We start from the raw sequence: 13,511 nt of genomic DNA on the forward strand, positions 1-13,511 counted from the left end.
TAAACAAAGTTTAATTAAAGAAAATGCAGGTTCCATTTGGCTGAGAGCCCCCAGACCTCCTGAACACTGCTTGGGAAGCCTCACAATTCCCTCGAAAATACTGATGAAAGTTGTTGGGATCTTAAAATTGAATTCAGTAAAAACAAAACAAGAGAAGTTACATTCCTTAATGAAGTTAAATCCCATCAGTTAGAGTTCAATCCTGATGATGGATTGTGGGAAATGTTATTTTCAGTACACTGAAATAAAGCATTAAAAATGTAGAGAAAATAGAGATCAAATAAATTAAATTTAAAATTTTGATTAAAAGTTCAATTAAAGGGAAGAAGGTATGTAAATCAGAATGTAGAGTTTAGTTCTGTGGTTAAGGACATAACTGGACTTTCAGTGGTGAGCTTCATGTCCACATGTTTTCAATGATACACACCTGAAACTGACATAATGTATGACATATGGTACTTATTAAACAATACTTTTTATAAAACAGCAATTTGTGTAGAAGGTCATTCAATTTTATTCTCACTTTTGGTAAAAAACCTTAAAGTTCATTTCTTTTTTAGCATTTCTTTATGAGCCACCAATGACAAGCTTGAAATGTGATGAATACCAATGTAAAAGAATAAGTAGCTCTGTAGCACTGTCCGCCTGTTGTTCATTGATTTGCTTGAGCGGGCATCGGTAATGTCTCCATTGTGGGACTTGTTACTGCTTTTGGAATATGTCACGAGTAGCTTGCCAGGCTTTGCCGGGCAGGCAGAATACTCTCGGTAGCATGCCAGACTCTCTGAGAGGGGGCGGAGAAATCAAACCTGGGTCAGCCGCGTGCAAGGCAAATGCCTTACCAGCTCTGCTATCGCTCCAGCCCAAAAACACAAATAATATTTTCAATTATCAATTCACTTTTACAGAAAAAATATTCAATATGTCAAATATCAGTAATACAGTGAGTTTAAAATAAACTAAAAATAAACTAAAACATAAAATGAAGGTCCCATAAAAAACTTAAAAGTTTTATAAAACTACAATCTAGCTTCTCACCAATAAATTGAACTTTAGTTAACCCCCACACTCCTAAAATCATACTAAAACACGAATAAACTATGCAATAAGTAACTATTTATTTGAATTAAAAGCTTAAAGTACACCTAAAATTCTGGCAATGCAAACTTTTAACAAAAATCACAAAAAAAGTGCAAAATACAGGTGAAAAGAACAGAAAAATGCTAATAATCAGGTTAAATATCAGATAATTTAAAGAAAACGAAATACCCGCAATCACTACATAAAATACACGAGATACTTACACACAACTCTCTGCAAAACAGTCTTTGATATTGATTTTAAAGTCATTTGTACAGTTAAATATTGAATTGGAAATGAGAACTATACAGGAAGCTTCTTTTCTAAGGCACTTACTTGTACTATAGAACATTTCTCTTCTCGGCATTTAAAAAGATATCCTCTATTTATTATCAATAAAGAAAAGTTAAAGGTATTACTGTACCAGGAAGGCAAATAAAAGGTGAAAAGAAAGTTTTCGTTTATAAAGTGCTTTCTATTTAGTTAAGCTTTGCTTTGTATGGTGAATGGGCTACTAGGAAAATGCCTCCTGGCAGATAGGTGATCTTGAATCAAACATCTTTACAAACCAAAGATTGATGAAATCACTCAACCACTTTAATTACTGGGGTAGCATCATGTCACTGACCAATCCTATCTTTCCAGAATACCCAGAATATCATCCCTGACACTGAAAAAAAATATAAGATTGATAATGCTAAACATTCACAAAAAATGGTATTCGACATAATTGACAACATATGTGCTTTGAAAAGAGTCTATGTAGTAAGAAATAAGTGCCAAGAATCAAAATTTATCAAAAATATTGGATAATAATGAATTTTAAACTCAGAAGTTGTTTCAAGATTGGGTGGGTGCATCTTCATGTAACATTAACAAGGAAAATGGACAATGGACTTTGCTTTACTAAATCCATGTACTCACAAACTGATGTAAGGTTGTTAGATGTGCCAGCATGAGATTTTTGCTCATAGTCTTTAAGTTCAGTGATGATAAAGAAAATAGATGAATTTAGAAGCAAAAACAAACAGCTATTTAAGTCTAGTTAACAGGAGTCTTGGGACTCATATTTTGAACAGCCATCTACGGGGCAACTTCAATGACACGGGGTTTGTCTATGACTCGGGCTGTACGGTTGCCCTTCTCCACGATGCCGATAATCCATGCTTGTTGACCTTCACCATATTTGGGCGACTTGATCTCTGCACAGAACTGAGCTGCTTGCTCACGTGGAAAACAGATTAGAAGGCCTCCTGAGGTTTCCGGATATGTACCATGCATGAGACTGAAGAGGTTTCCACAAGCTTTGCTCACTGCCACCATCTTGGCCAGGATTGGGAGGTTGTGGATGACAAAGGACACCTCGTTCTTCTGCTGCTTGGCCAAGTTCTGTGCATGGCCAAGGATTCCAAAGCCTGTGACATCGGTGGCAGCATGGGCATTGAACATGTGCATGAGCTCAGCAGCTGACCGGTTGAGCCTGGCCATGTTCATCACTGCTTCTTGGTAAGCCAACTCCACATCTTCTTGGGTAACCACTTGTTTAATTTTATTCCATTTCTCAGGATTGTCCATCCAGTGGTGTGCCATTATGGACACTTGTGTCCCCAGGGGCTTCGTCAGAACGAGCACATCCCCAGGCACAGCTCCATGTGGCAAGATGAACTCATTCAGCTGACAGACAGATGTAGCTACTCCTCCCAAGATGATCCATGGATTCATTACTGTGTGGCCTCCAGTGACAGATGTTTCTGCCTCTTGTGCCTCATCTTTAAAACCCTGTATAATTAGGGGAATCACAGTATCTCTTTCCTTCTCAGTCATTTTATTGCTGATTCCAAGGAGCATCAGCATATTATCACATTTAGTGATCCCCATTGCGTAGAGGTTGCTGAGGACATTGGCACATGCTATTTTGCCCATCATGTATGGGTCATTGACGATTGGGTAGATGTAATCAGTGGTTTGTGCCAAGGAAAGGCCACCATGTCTCAGGGGGATGACACACGTATCCATCCCAATGCCAAGCTTTGGCATAATGGTTCCCAGAAACGGACCTGCTTCTGGACCTTCCTGTAAGGATTCCAGCAACTTCTGCAGAACATCTTGGGGTACTTTGCAACCCGTCACTTTGAGTTCAGTGAATCTGGTTAGCCGAAAGTCCTTGTCCAGTTCATAACTTTCTGGGTTAAAGAGCTTCGGTGTAGACATAGTTCTTAGGCACACACTACCTCTGCTCTTTCACGGACTGAAACTTCTTCACAGCTCCACGGATTAGCTTTGTTTTGTCGCTCGCTTGCTCGCTTACTCGCTTGCTCGCTTACTCGCTTGCTCGCTGTCTCGCCGCCTCGAACGAAATGAAAACGAAACTTGGACCACTCCCACAATGCAATGGGTACGAGGTGCCCTTAAACAATGCCTAAATAAAAATTGTATTCACACTGGGCACAGCAGCAGTGGAGAGGAGGGCATTTCAAAGGGCAGCTCAAAGAGAAGAGGACCCCTGGCCCTTCCTGTGCCCCGCAAGCTTTGCTTGACTTCGCGAGATCAGGGCTGCCATACTCCTCACCTGTACCCAACCCCAGCTGCTTATGGGAACGAGGTCAAGTTTTCAGGGCTTTCCTAATACCCAACGGTCGTCTAGATCAGAAGTTTGACATCTGCAGTGTTTTTCCAACCTAAATACTCTGACATAAAAAAAATGGCTGGAGCGAGAGTAGTGTGAGTAGGGAATTTGCCTCCAAGGTAGCTAATCGGACTGACTTGTTTTCAACCAAACCTTAAAACAAAGTGCTCAGTAGACTGAATAGGATTACATATACAGTAGTGATCCCATTTGTTAGGAAAACAATATTCTGTATTGTACACAGAAAATTATTGGAGGGTGACTGAAAAATGCTCAGTGGTAGAACACCTCCTTGTAAGCATGAGGCCACGAGTTTGATTCCCAAAACTGCCCCACAGACCATGTTTTAGTTAGTGGCACTGTCGTTTGAGATCCCCAGTGCCACATCAACATATGTGATCTCTAGTTCACCATAACTAAGTGTGTGTGAGCACTTCAGCCAAGTTTGTGTGATCCCAGCAACCACTTATAGCAAGTGCATGACCTCTAGAGAGCGCAACTAAGTGAAAAAGTACCACAACTAGTTGTGTGTGACTCCCACAGAAACAATAATAACTACAAAACAACAATAGGAAAGGAAGTCACTAGGACACAAGAATAATATAATATGAGAAATGGGAACAAAATATTTTTTATTTTTATTCAATAAAAATATTTTTATTTTTTATTAAAATATTTTTATTTTTATTCAATAAAATTTTTATTGAATCACCCTGAGAAAGCTACAAGCTTTCATGTTTGGGCTACAATCACACAATGATCAAATTCCTATCCCTCTAACAGTGCACACTCCCAACCACCAATCTCCCCAGTATATTCCCCTCCCCAACCTCCCCCTGCCTCCATGGAAGACAATATTCCCCATACTCTCTACCTTTTTTGTGTATGTGATATTTAAACTTTTGTCCATGAGTTTGTATGATATCTATAAATTTAAAAATCATTTAACAATATCAGGTATTCAAGGGATCAGAGAGATAGTACAGACAATGGAGTACTTGCCTCGCAAGTGGTTGACCTAGGTTTGATCCTGGCAACAAAAATGGTCTCCCAAACCCTGCCAGAAGTGATCCCTTATCAAAGAGCCAGGAATAAGCCCTGAGCACAGCTGGTTATGATTAAAAATTCCCACATACACAATACCAGGTATTCTTATTCCAAATAAAGTGCTCTTTTCTATGCATCATAAATATAGTCCTTACCCCACCTTTTTAAAAATTTATCAAAGTCCAACAAGCTGCCTTACATTTAGTAAGCACTGAAACAATTGTCAAGAAGAGCTCAGAAAGAGAAAAGATTTGTTCATTTGAGAGAAATCCTTTAAGTATCACAAAGCAGGTTGTAAAACTGGTTGAGAAAGATCTGGGAGGTAAAACCTTATTCAGCTGTGATAAAAATTGATAAGAGAAGCATAAGTGTTAACTTGGAAGTAAACTATCTAGTTGTCAAAGTAACATCTTTGGGATTCTAAGGAACATTTTACTGGAGAGGGATTTCTGCTTTAGGCACTACTGCCTCAATCATATCTATTTTATTTTAGCTTTTATCATCAGGTAAGGAGTAATTCTTGGACTCAGTGTTATAACCACATCAACAGGCAATTAGAAAAATAACAGTGGAAAGGCAGTAACAGAAAAGGGACTTTCCTGTGGATAGGGCCCAACCTAAAGAGTGAATATGATCAATATTAAAGTCATAGTGTTCAAGGAGATGGGACTAATTTTGTTATTGTTTTCACTATGCTGTACTTGTAGTTTCTGCTGCTGCTGTTTTCGAAATTTTTTATTAAAGCACCATGAATTGTGAAGTTATTCATAGTTTGGTTTTTGATATGCAATGTTCCATCACCAATCCCTCCTCCATTCTGAAGTTAGTGATGGTTCCATCACCAACTTCCTTCCATCAGTGTTCCCAGGTTTCCTCTCCTGTTTTTCATCCCACAGCCCCAACCTGGCATCTTGACAGGCATGTTTTAAGTTTGGTTATTAAAGTTTGGGTCTAGAAATTTCAGTATTGTTGACTTATATATTGATAGTAAGGTTTGTATATTTAGCTATATCACTACTTTAACACCACTGGTATACCTGAATTTCCTTATTGTCATTTTGAGAGAGTCACTTTAGACCCTGGGGACCAATAAAAATAATATTTGAATAGTAGTGATTATTGCAAAAACTTGGGTGAAAGGTGCTGGATTCCAAGGGTTGATCTAATTTGAAAATCATTTGAACATCATGACTTGGTCCAGTTTCCCTCTTAATAAATGGAGATAGAGGAGGATAGGTCTAAGTTGATTGGTGGTGGTGTGAGTGTAGAGTTTAAATATGCAAATGGATTGCTTCATTTAACATTATATTTTCCAGTTCCATCAATGTTGCAGCAAATTGCATGATTTCATCGTTCTTTACAGCTGCATCTTCATGATCCACTAATCTGATGTTGGACATTTAAATGATTTCAAATATTAGCCATTGTACTGAGTTCTGCAATAATGATAGCCAGAATATGGACAAACACAGGATGATATCGCTTATATGTGGTATTTAAAGTAACTGGATGAGAAAATGTAGTGGTTTAAGGTAGTGGGGATGCCTAGGCCTTAGAGAAGTGATGGAAAGAAATAAAGTGAAGGGAAAGAGGAGAAGAGATAGATGAGAAGCAATGGGGTAGCAGTAAAAAAAACTTAGTTAAATCAGCGATGTTAAGGAATGATTGACCTAAATATCCAAGCCAGTCAGCAACACTGAATTCATGTGACTCAAACTTTAGTAACCAAATTTAAAAGGTTCCTGTCAAAACAATAGGCTGGGGTTGGGATGGGTGGGTAGGAAGGGAAATATGGAAACACTAGTAGAGGGACGTTGACACTGGTTGTAGGTGAGTGATGGAATATTGTATATCAAAAGCCCAATTATGAATAACTTTGCAATTCATGATGCTTCAATAAAATTGGGGGAACAAGAAACATGAAATTTAAAAATTTTATAAAACCAATTTGAGTTTCTATCTTGTGAGACCACTTGGCTTATAATAATCATATATGATTTTTTGAATTTCTTACATTAAAGAAGGCTTTATGTACTTGAGATTTCCGGTTTTACCCTTGCTGGATACTTAAGAAATACTAGTGTTTGTAAGATAGTAAGGTGAATAATTGGCATGTTTGCAGGTTGTTAGAACAAATATTGTGATGCAAATTTAAAATAAGATAATGTAGTTGTTAATTTAAAATATTATTTGTAATGACACATTTCATAGTCATGAAGGATAAGAATAAAGTCCTTCATTTAGAGTGAAAAAACATGTTAACTGCAACAGAAGCTATTAGTAACTCAGTGAGACTTATAATCTCTTTTTTTTGTGGCTCTCTCTTCAATGGCTAGAATAATTCCTGATACAGTTATCTATTTCATAAATGTTCATCAAAAATGAAACCCATTTTTCACATTAAGGCTTTTGTAAAACATACCAGATCATGTCCTTAGGGCAGTAGAAAAATTCTAAACTTCAGCCACAAGGCTTTCAGGAACAACATAAGGACAAATATAAAGGCTAATGAGTTTCACTTCATACAAATGTGTTTCTCTGTAGTAGACAAAAGCTAGACTTAAAAAGTCTCTTAATCAGATCTCCGCTAAAAGATTACTTCCTTATAAAGACCTTCTGTGATCACACACTGGAGTGTCTCTGGAACCAAATCATTCTGTATTCCATCATTTCTGTCTTTTCTTCACTATCTAAGGATATGTGAATTATTTGTGTATTAGTTTCATGTCTGTGTCCCTTCTGCTGGAAAACATTGGGTTTTCCTTGATCCTCTCTCAGGTAGCTTAGGTTTATTGAGTTACTTCCACAGCAGTGCCCCTGAGGCACACCCAATTCCATGAAACACTAATATTTTATATTGCTTTTCTCTTTCCTTTCTGTGACTTGCATGGTTTAGCAATTTACTTTTTGTATAGACACAGGAAAACAGTTGATGCTATGCTTTGTAAGATGGGAATTAATTGACTCCAAATAATATTTACTCCTGGGAATCCATCATATTCACCGGACGTAAGCCTCAGATGCCCTTATTTCATAACACCCCCAAAAGTAGGGTTGCAATGAAGGGACTGGATGGACCCAGGGCAAGTTGTAAGCTACCTGGGGCAAGCTAAGCACCATAAGTGTAATAAGTAAAGAGCATGGTCATGGAACAAACTGTCATGACCCAAAAAGAAATAACTGAATAAGGACCCTACTGGGGTTAGGAAAGAATAACCTGGCCTGAGGACTGTAGTTTTGCATATATAGCGAGATGTCCCCAGGAAGAGCCAACCTCTAAGCTTAATAAATCACTTATTGTGTTCATGCAAAATGACTAGAAATATTATAAGAAGCAAATTTAATATGATTGGTTAAGTGTATTACTAGCTGAGTAAAGGAGAAAGCAATACATCCTAGATGGAATCCTGCCCTTGAGCTAGGATCTCCTAGTAATCTAGAGTTCTGAAACCTCAGAAGAGATCTTGTCCCTGAGTTAATCTCCTAGAACTTCCCCTGAAGGAGTGGTTTTAAATCCGTTTGTTGTTATGATAATGTTCAACCCCACCTATGTGTACCCCTACCCTTCATGATTTCTATATAACTATGCCATAATGGGTAAGAGAGAACTAACGAGAACTAGAAAGAGTAGGACAAGGATGTGGGAAGTATGATGACTGGGACTAAGACCAAAACTATGACTACAATTGTGCTGTATGGGAGAGGTCAGATTACGTTGGGGAGGAGAGAGAATAAACTGTCTACCAACCAGCCTGGGGCCCTCTTTCTCCGTTGCCTTGTCCTTCATCTGTCTGTTGCCATCATCCTGCATAGGGAGACAGCTCTCGGCCACCAAATGTTCAAGTCCTCCTTGTGCCTATGCTTTTCTTTGAAACTCACAGCTGGTGCCCAACATACGGCCCAGTGCTGGGCCGGAACCACCAACTGATGGGCATCTAAAGGTAAGGACTGTGTCAGTGGACCCCCACTTACAGAGGTGAGTGGGAGAACAAATTTTGGGGTTAATGGGAACTTAATAGTCCTAACTGTATTCCCCCACTCAGAGGAAAGTGAGATAGTAGTTTTTCAGGGTGCTAGGAGTTATAATCCTAGCCATAACCCCCCTAAAATGGGAGATAATCTGCACACCAGTGTATTTTGAGCCATATTAAATGGGCCAAGCATTTTATGGATTTGATTCTGTAGCTCTCCCAAAGAACAGGGGACCCAGAAGACCACATTACCCTAGACCAACTCCGGGTCTGCTTTAAAATAGTTTATGAAATAAACCCATGGTTCCCAGATGAAGGGACTCTAAAGACCAAGATTTGGAAAGAAGTTAAGAAAAGTGTCCATGTGGTATCTAAGTAGGGGACTAAGATCCCCATGAAATTATAGGTTACATGGGAGATTGTTAATTCTATTCCGCATTTTGGGGAAGTACAGTTGAGGAGGAGAATATTATCCCTTATCCCTAAGGCGCCCTCAGCTCCCATATCCAAGCCCCAAAAGAAATTCGATGTGTTTCCAGTAGAAACATGCTCTCAGAGTAAAAATCTTTCTGATGCTGGTGAATTAATGTTCCCTACTGATATCAAACTGGAGAGACCCCCATCCCTTTCATATAAATCCACTTCCAATTCATCAGATGAAAGTAATGTTGATGATGAGCTTGCTGCCACTTCCTCTGATTCTGAGTCCGAGAGTGTCTGGGTAGAAAAGGTTTCCCACAGAGGCCACTGCTCATCAGCCAAGCGGCCTCCACGCTGCTTGGGATGTGCTCCAAATTGCCCTGTCTATCTGGAGGAAAAGTAGCTTCCATTTATGAAGGGTTAAAAATGGATTCACGAGATTCCATTTTTAACTGGGCCTGAAGCCCAGTGGGGAAAGTGCCCGTCCAGCTCCGGGGGACCGAACACCAGTCCATCCGACCCTCCCCTCCAGGTGGGTCGGGGGTGTCCAGCCGGGAAGTGCTCCTGCCCCCCCAGCCGCGCCTCAGATTCCCGCCTGAAGCCCAGTGGGGAAAGTGCCCGTCCAGCTCCAGGGACCGACCACCAGTCCGTCCGCCCCTTCCCTCCAGGTGGGTTGGGGGCGTCCAGCCTGGAAGTGCTCCTGCCCCTCCCCCCAGCTGTGCCTCAGATTCCCCCCTGAAGCCCAGTGGGGAAAGTGCCCGTCCAGCTCCAGGGGACCGACCACCAGTCCGTCCGCGCTTCCCCTCCAGGTGGGTAGGAGGCGTCCAGCCGGGAAGTGATCCTGTCCCCCCAGCCGCGCCTCAGATTCCCGCCTGAAGCCCAGTGGGGAAAGTGCCCGTCCAGCTCCAGGGACCGACCACCAGTCCGTCCGCCCCTCCCCTCCAGGTGGGTAGGAGGCGTCCAGCCGGGAAGTGCTCCTTCCCCCCGCAGCTGTGCCTCAGATTCCCACCTGAAGCCCAGTGAGGAGACTGTAGACCACCCTTCCTCCATTCCAGGATCCTGGGTGGGAGTGGCGTGGGACAGGCTAGGGGCGTGGACACCAGGAAAGGGGCGCGGCCTCTTTAAAGTGGGCGTGGCCTTCTCCTTGGCGGGCAGCCGCTAATGGGGCCGCAGTTATATCACTCACATCAAGCACTCAGGACTCCCATCCCACAACTTGCCGCCTAATACCAACCAAAAATGTCCCACCTCTTCTACTACAATCCAACAACAGCCCACTCGCCTACTCAAGTTCCAACAAAGACCTGTTTGAAAACAGCTGTATAAGCTCAGTACCAAATAGCACCTCCTCCAAAAGTTTCACTCAATGTCGGTTTTAAAACAAAGAATAACACCTGACTGAGAAGAACGTCAAACTCAGGAACGTAGGAGGGTGCCTACCATCGACAAAACCTTATCCATAATCCTTTCCCACTATAAGAGGGAATAGTATAATATGTGCCGGACGGGAACCGAGGCCCATTGTTCGGCAACAAAACTGAACGGCTCCTGGCAGTCTCTCCTCATTCAACCAGGTACAGCCTGCCCACGGCTTGGGACTCCCCCGGGGAATGCGCAGCTAGCTCGATCCCCTAGAATTGCCAGTTTTCTCCCGTGACCTGCGCGGGATGGGAACTGAGGCAACATCAGATCCCGCGGCAACAAAGCTGAACAGATCCGGGAACTCTCTCCTGACTCAACCACAATAGTAACAGTGAACGTGAAGGACTAAAGCACACTGGTCACAATGGTAAAGCAACGCAAAAGCCCACCAAACTTTCTTATTGAAGAGGCTAGCCCAGAAGACACCAACAGTATTGTAGTATTAGACAACCTCTCTGACAAGGAATTCAGAAGGGAGCTACTTAGGATGCTTAGGGAACTAAAAGAAACAATGGAAAGCAATGCCAATAAAAGACAAGAGGATTTGAAGGCAGAAATGAGAAAAATGCAATCGGAAATGTCGGACCTGAAAACTCTGGTAGGCGAATTGAAAACTTCAGTGGAAGGCCTCAGAAGCAGAGTAACAGCTGCTGAGAACAGAATCATTGAGCTCGAAGATGAAGTTCAGAGACTCGCCAGAAAAGAGCAGAAAATGGAAAAGAGATTCACAGTTCGGGAACAGATGGCCAGAGAAGATCGTGATGAAGCCAAGAGGGGTAACATAAGAATTATTGGAGTCCCAGAGGGACAGGAAGAAATCCCTGAAGAAGAAGAAGCTGTCAAAGACATCATTGCTACAACGTTTCCAGAGCTGAAGAAAACTTGTGACCACATTCAGGAGGCCCGAAGGGTACCAGCTAGAAGAAATCCGAACAAAAATACCCCAAGACACATCCTGATCAAAATGACCAAAACTTTAGACAGAGACAAAATTCTGAAAGCAGCAAGATTGAAGAAAGCAATCTCTTACAAAGGAGCATCCTTAAAATTCACAGCTGATTTTTCTGATGAAACCCTCAGGGCCCGAAAACAGTGGTGGGACATAGTGAAAAAACTCAATGAAATAAATGTCTCTCCAAAAATACTTTACCCAGTGAGACTCTCATTCATAATAGAAGGAACAACACACAGTTTCACAGACAAACAACAGCTCAGGAGCTTCATAGACTCAAGACCATGGTTACAAGTACAACTAAATGGGCTACTTGAAGACAGGACAGGCCCCTCAAATACACCAAAATTCAACAGAACAATGGGGCAAAATCCCATAACAATAATCTCTCTCAATGTCAATGGGCTAAACGCACCAATTAAAAGACACAGAGTGGCAGGATGGATTAGAAAATTGAACCCAACATTCTGCTGCCTGCAAGAAACACACCTTAATAGTCAAAGCAAACACAGACTCAGAGTCAAAGGCTGGAAAACAATCCTACAGGCAAACAGCTCCCATAAAAAAGCTGGGGTAGCCACCTTAATATCAGACCACATTGATTTCAGAGTGAAGAAGGTCATAAGAGACAGTGAAGGCCATTTCTTAGTGATCAAAGGATCTGTACAACAAGAAGAACTTACAATAATAAATGTATATGCACCTAATGAGAGACCAGCAAAGCACTTAAAACAACTACTCATAGATTTGGAAAAAGATATCAATAGCAACACAATGCTAGTGGGAGACTTCAACACCGCTTTGTCACCTCTGGATAGATCAACCAGACTCAAACTTAGCAAGGACATACTTAATCTGAGGGAAACAATGGAAGAAAGGGACTTAGTAGATATATACAGGACACGTCATCCTCAAAAGGCTGAATACACATTCTTCTCAAGCGTGCATGGAACATACTCCAAGATAGACCACATGCTGCGCCACAAAACATACCTCCATAAAATTAAGATAGAGATTGTATCAACAATCTTCTCAGACCACAATGCGCTTAAATTAGAAGTAAATCACACACAAAAACAGAAAACTAAATCAAACACCTGGAAATTAAACAGTGCGCTATTGAACAACGAGTGGCTTAGACAGGAAATCAAAGAGGAAATCAAAAGATTCCTAGAAACGAATGAAAATGAGGACACGAGTTACCAAAACTTATGGGACACAGCAAAAGAGGTCTTAAGAGGAAAGTTTATAGCTCTTCAAGCATTCCTCAGAAAGGAGGAGCGAGCCCACATAAATAAACTAACCGCACAGCTTAAGGGCTTGGAGAAGGACCAACAAAAGGAGCACAACCCGAACAGGAGGAAGGAAATGCAAAGATCAATGAAACCAAGAGCTGGTTCTTTGAGAAAATTAACAAGATCGATAAGCCTCTAGCAAATCTCACAAAGAAGGGGAGAGAGAAAACACTAATAAACCGAATCAGAAATGAAAAGGGGGTCATCACAACAGAAACTACAGAAAGTCAAAGGATCCTCAGGGAGTACTTTGAGAAGCTTTATGCCACGGTACATCAAAACCTCGAGGAAATGGATAAATTCCTAGACTCCTACAGACTCCCAAGGCTGAACCAAGAAGACCTGGAATACCTGAACAGACCTATCACCACCAAGGAAATTGAAATGGTAATAAAAAGTCTCCCCAAGCACAAAAGCCCTGGCCCGGATGTATACACTGGTGAATTCTTCCAAATCTTTAAAGAAGACTTACTCCTAATCCTCTTTAAGCTTTTCCACGAAATTGAAATATCAAAAACACTTCCGAATTGTTTCTACGAAGCGAATATCACACTGATACCAAAAGCAGACAGAGATAACACAAAGAAAGAGAATTACAGGCCGATATCCCTGATGAACACAGATGCAAAGTTTCTCAACAAACTACTAGCAAATAGAATCCAACTACTCATCAAAAAGATCATACACCATGAGCAAGT

At 41.2% G+C, this 13,511-nt stretch overlaps 1 protein-coding gene across 2 annotated transcripts; it reads right to left on the reverse strand.

Annotated features, from left to right (window-relative positions):
* Positions 1–2,163: 2,163 nt before the first annotated feature.
* LOC130038215 (selenide, water dikinase 1-like) lies at positions 2,164–3,291 on the reverse strand. 2 transcript variants are annotated; one of them, XM_056130149.1, is made up of 2 exons: positions 2,552–3,291; positions 2,164–2,365 (listed from the first exon to the last, which is right to left on the reverse strand). In XM_056130149.1, exons 1-2 carry the CDS (start codon positions 3,289–3,291, stop codon positions 2,164–2,166), a joined length of 942 nt encoding a protein of 313 aa, XP_055986124.1. The 2 variants fall into 2 exon arrangements, with proteins under 2 accessions (XP_055986124.1, XP_055986123.1); XM_056130148.1 differs by having other exon boundaries at positions 2,164–3,291.
* Between the last annotated feature and the right edge of the window lie 10,220 nt (positions 3,292–13,511).

The sequence above is a fragment of the Sorex fumeus genome, unplaced genomic scaffold, assembly GCF_029834395.1.
Source record: "Sorex fumeus unplaced genomic scaffold, SorFum_2.1 ptg000073l, whole genome shotgun sequence".
In the NCBI taxonomy this organism is placed as follows: Eukaryota; Metazoa; Chordata; class Mammalia; order Eulipotyphla; family Soricidae; genus Sorex; species Sorex fumeus.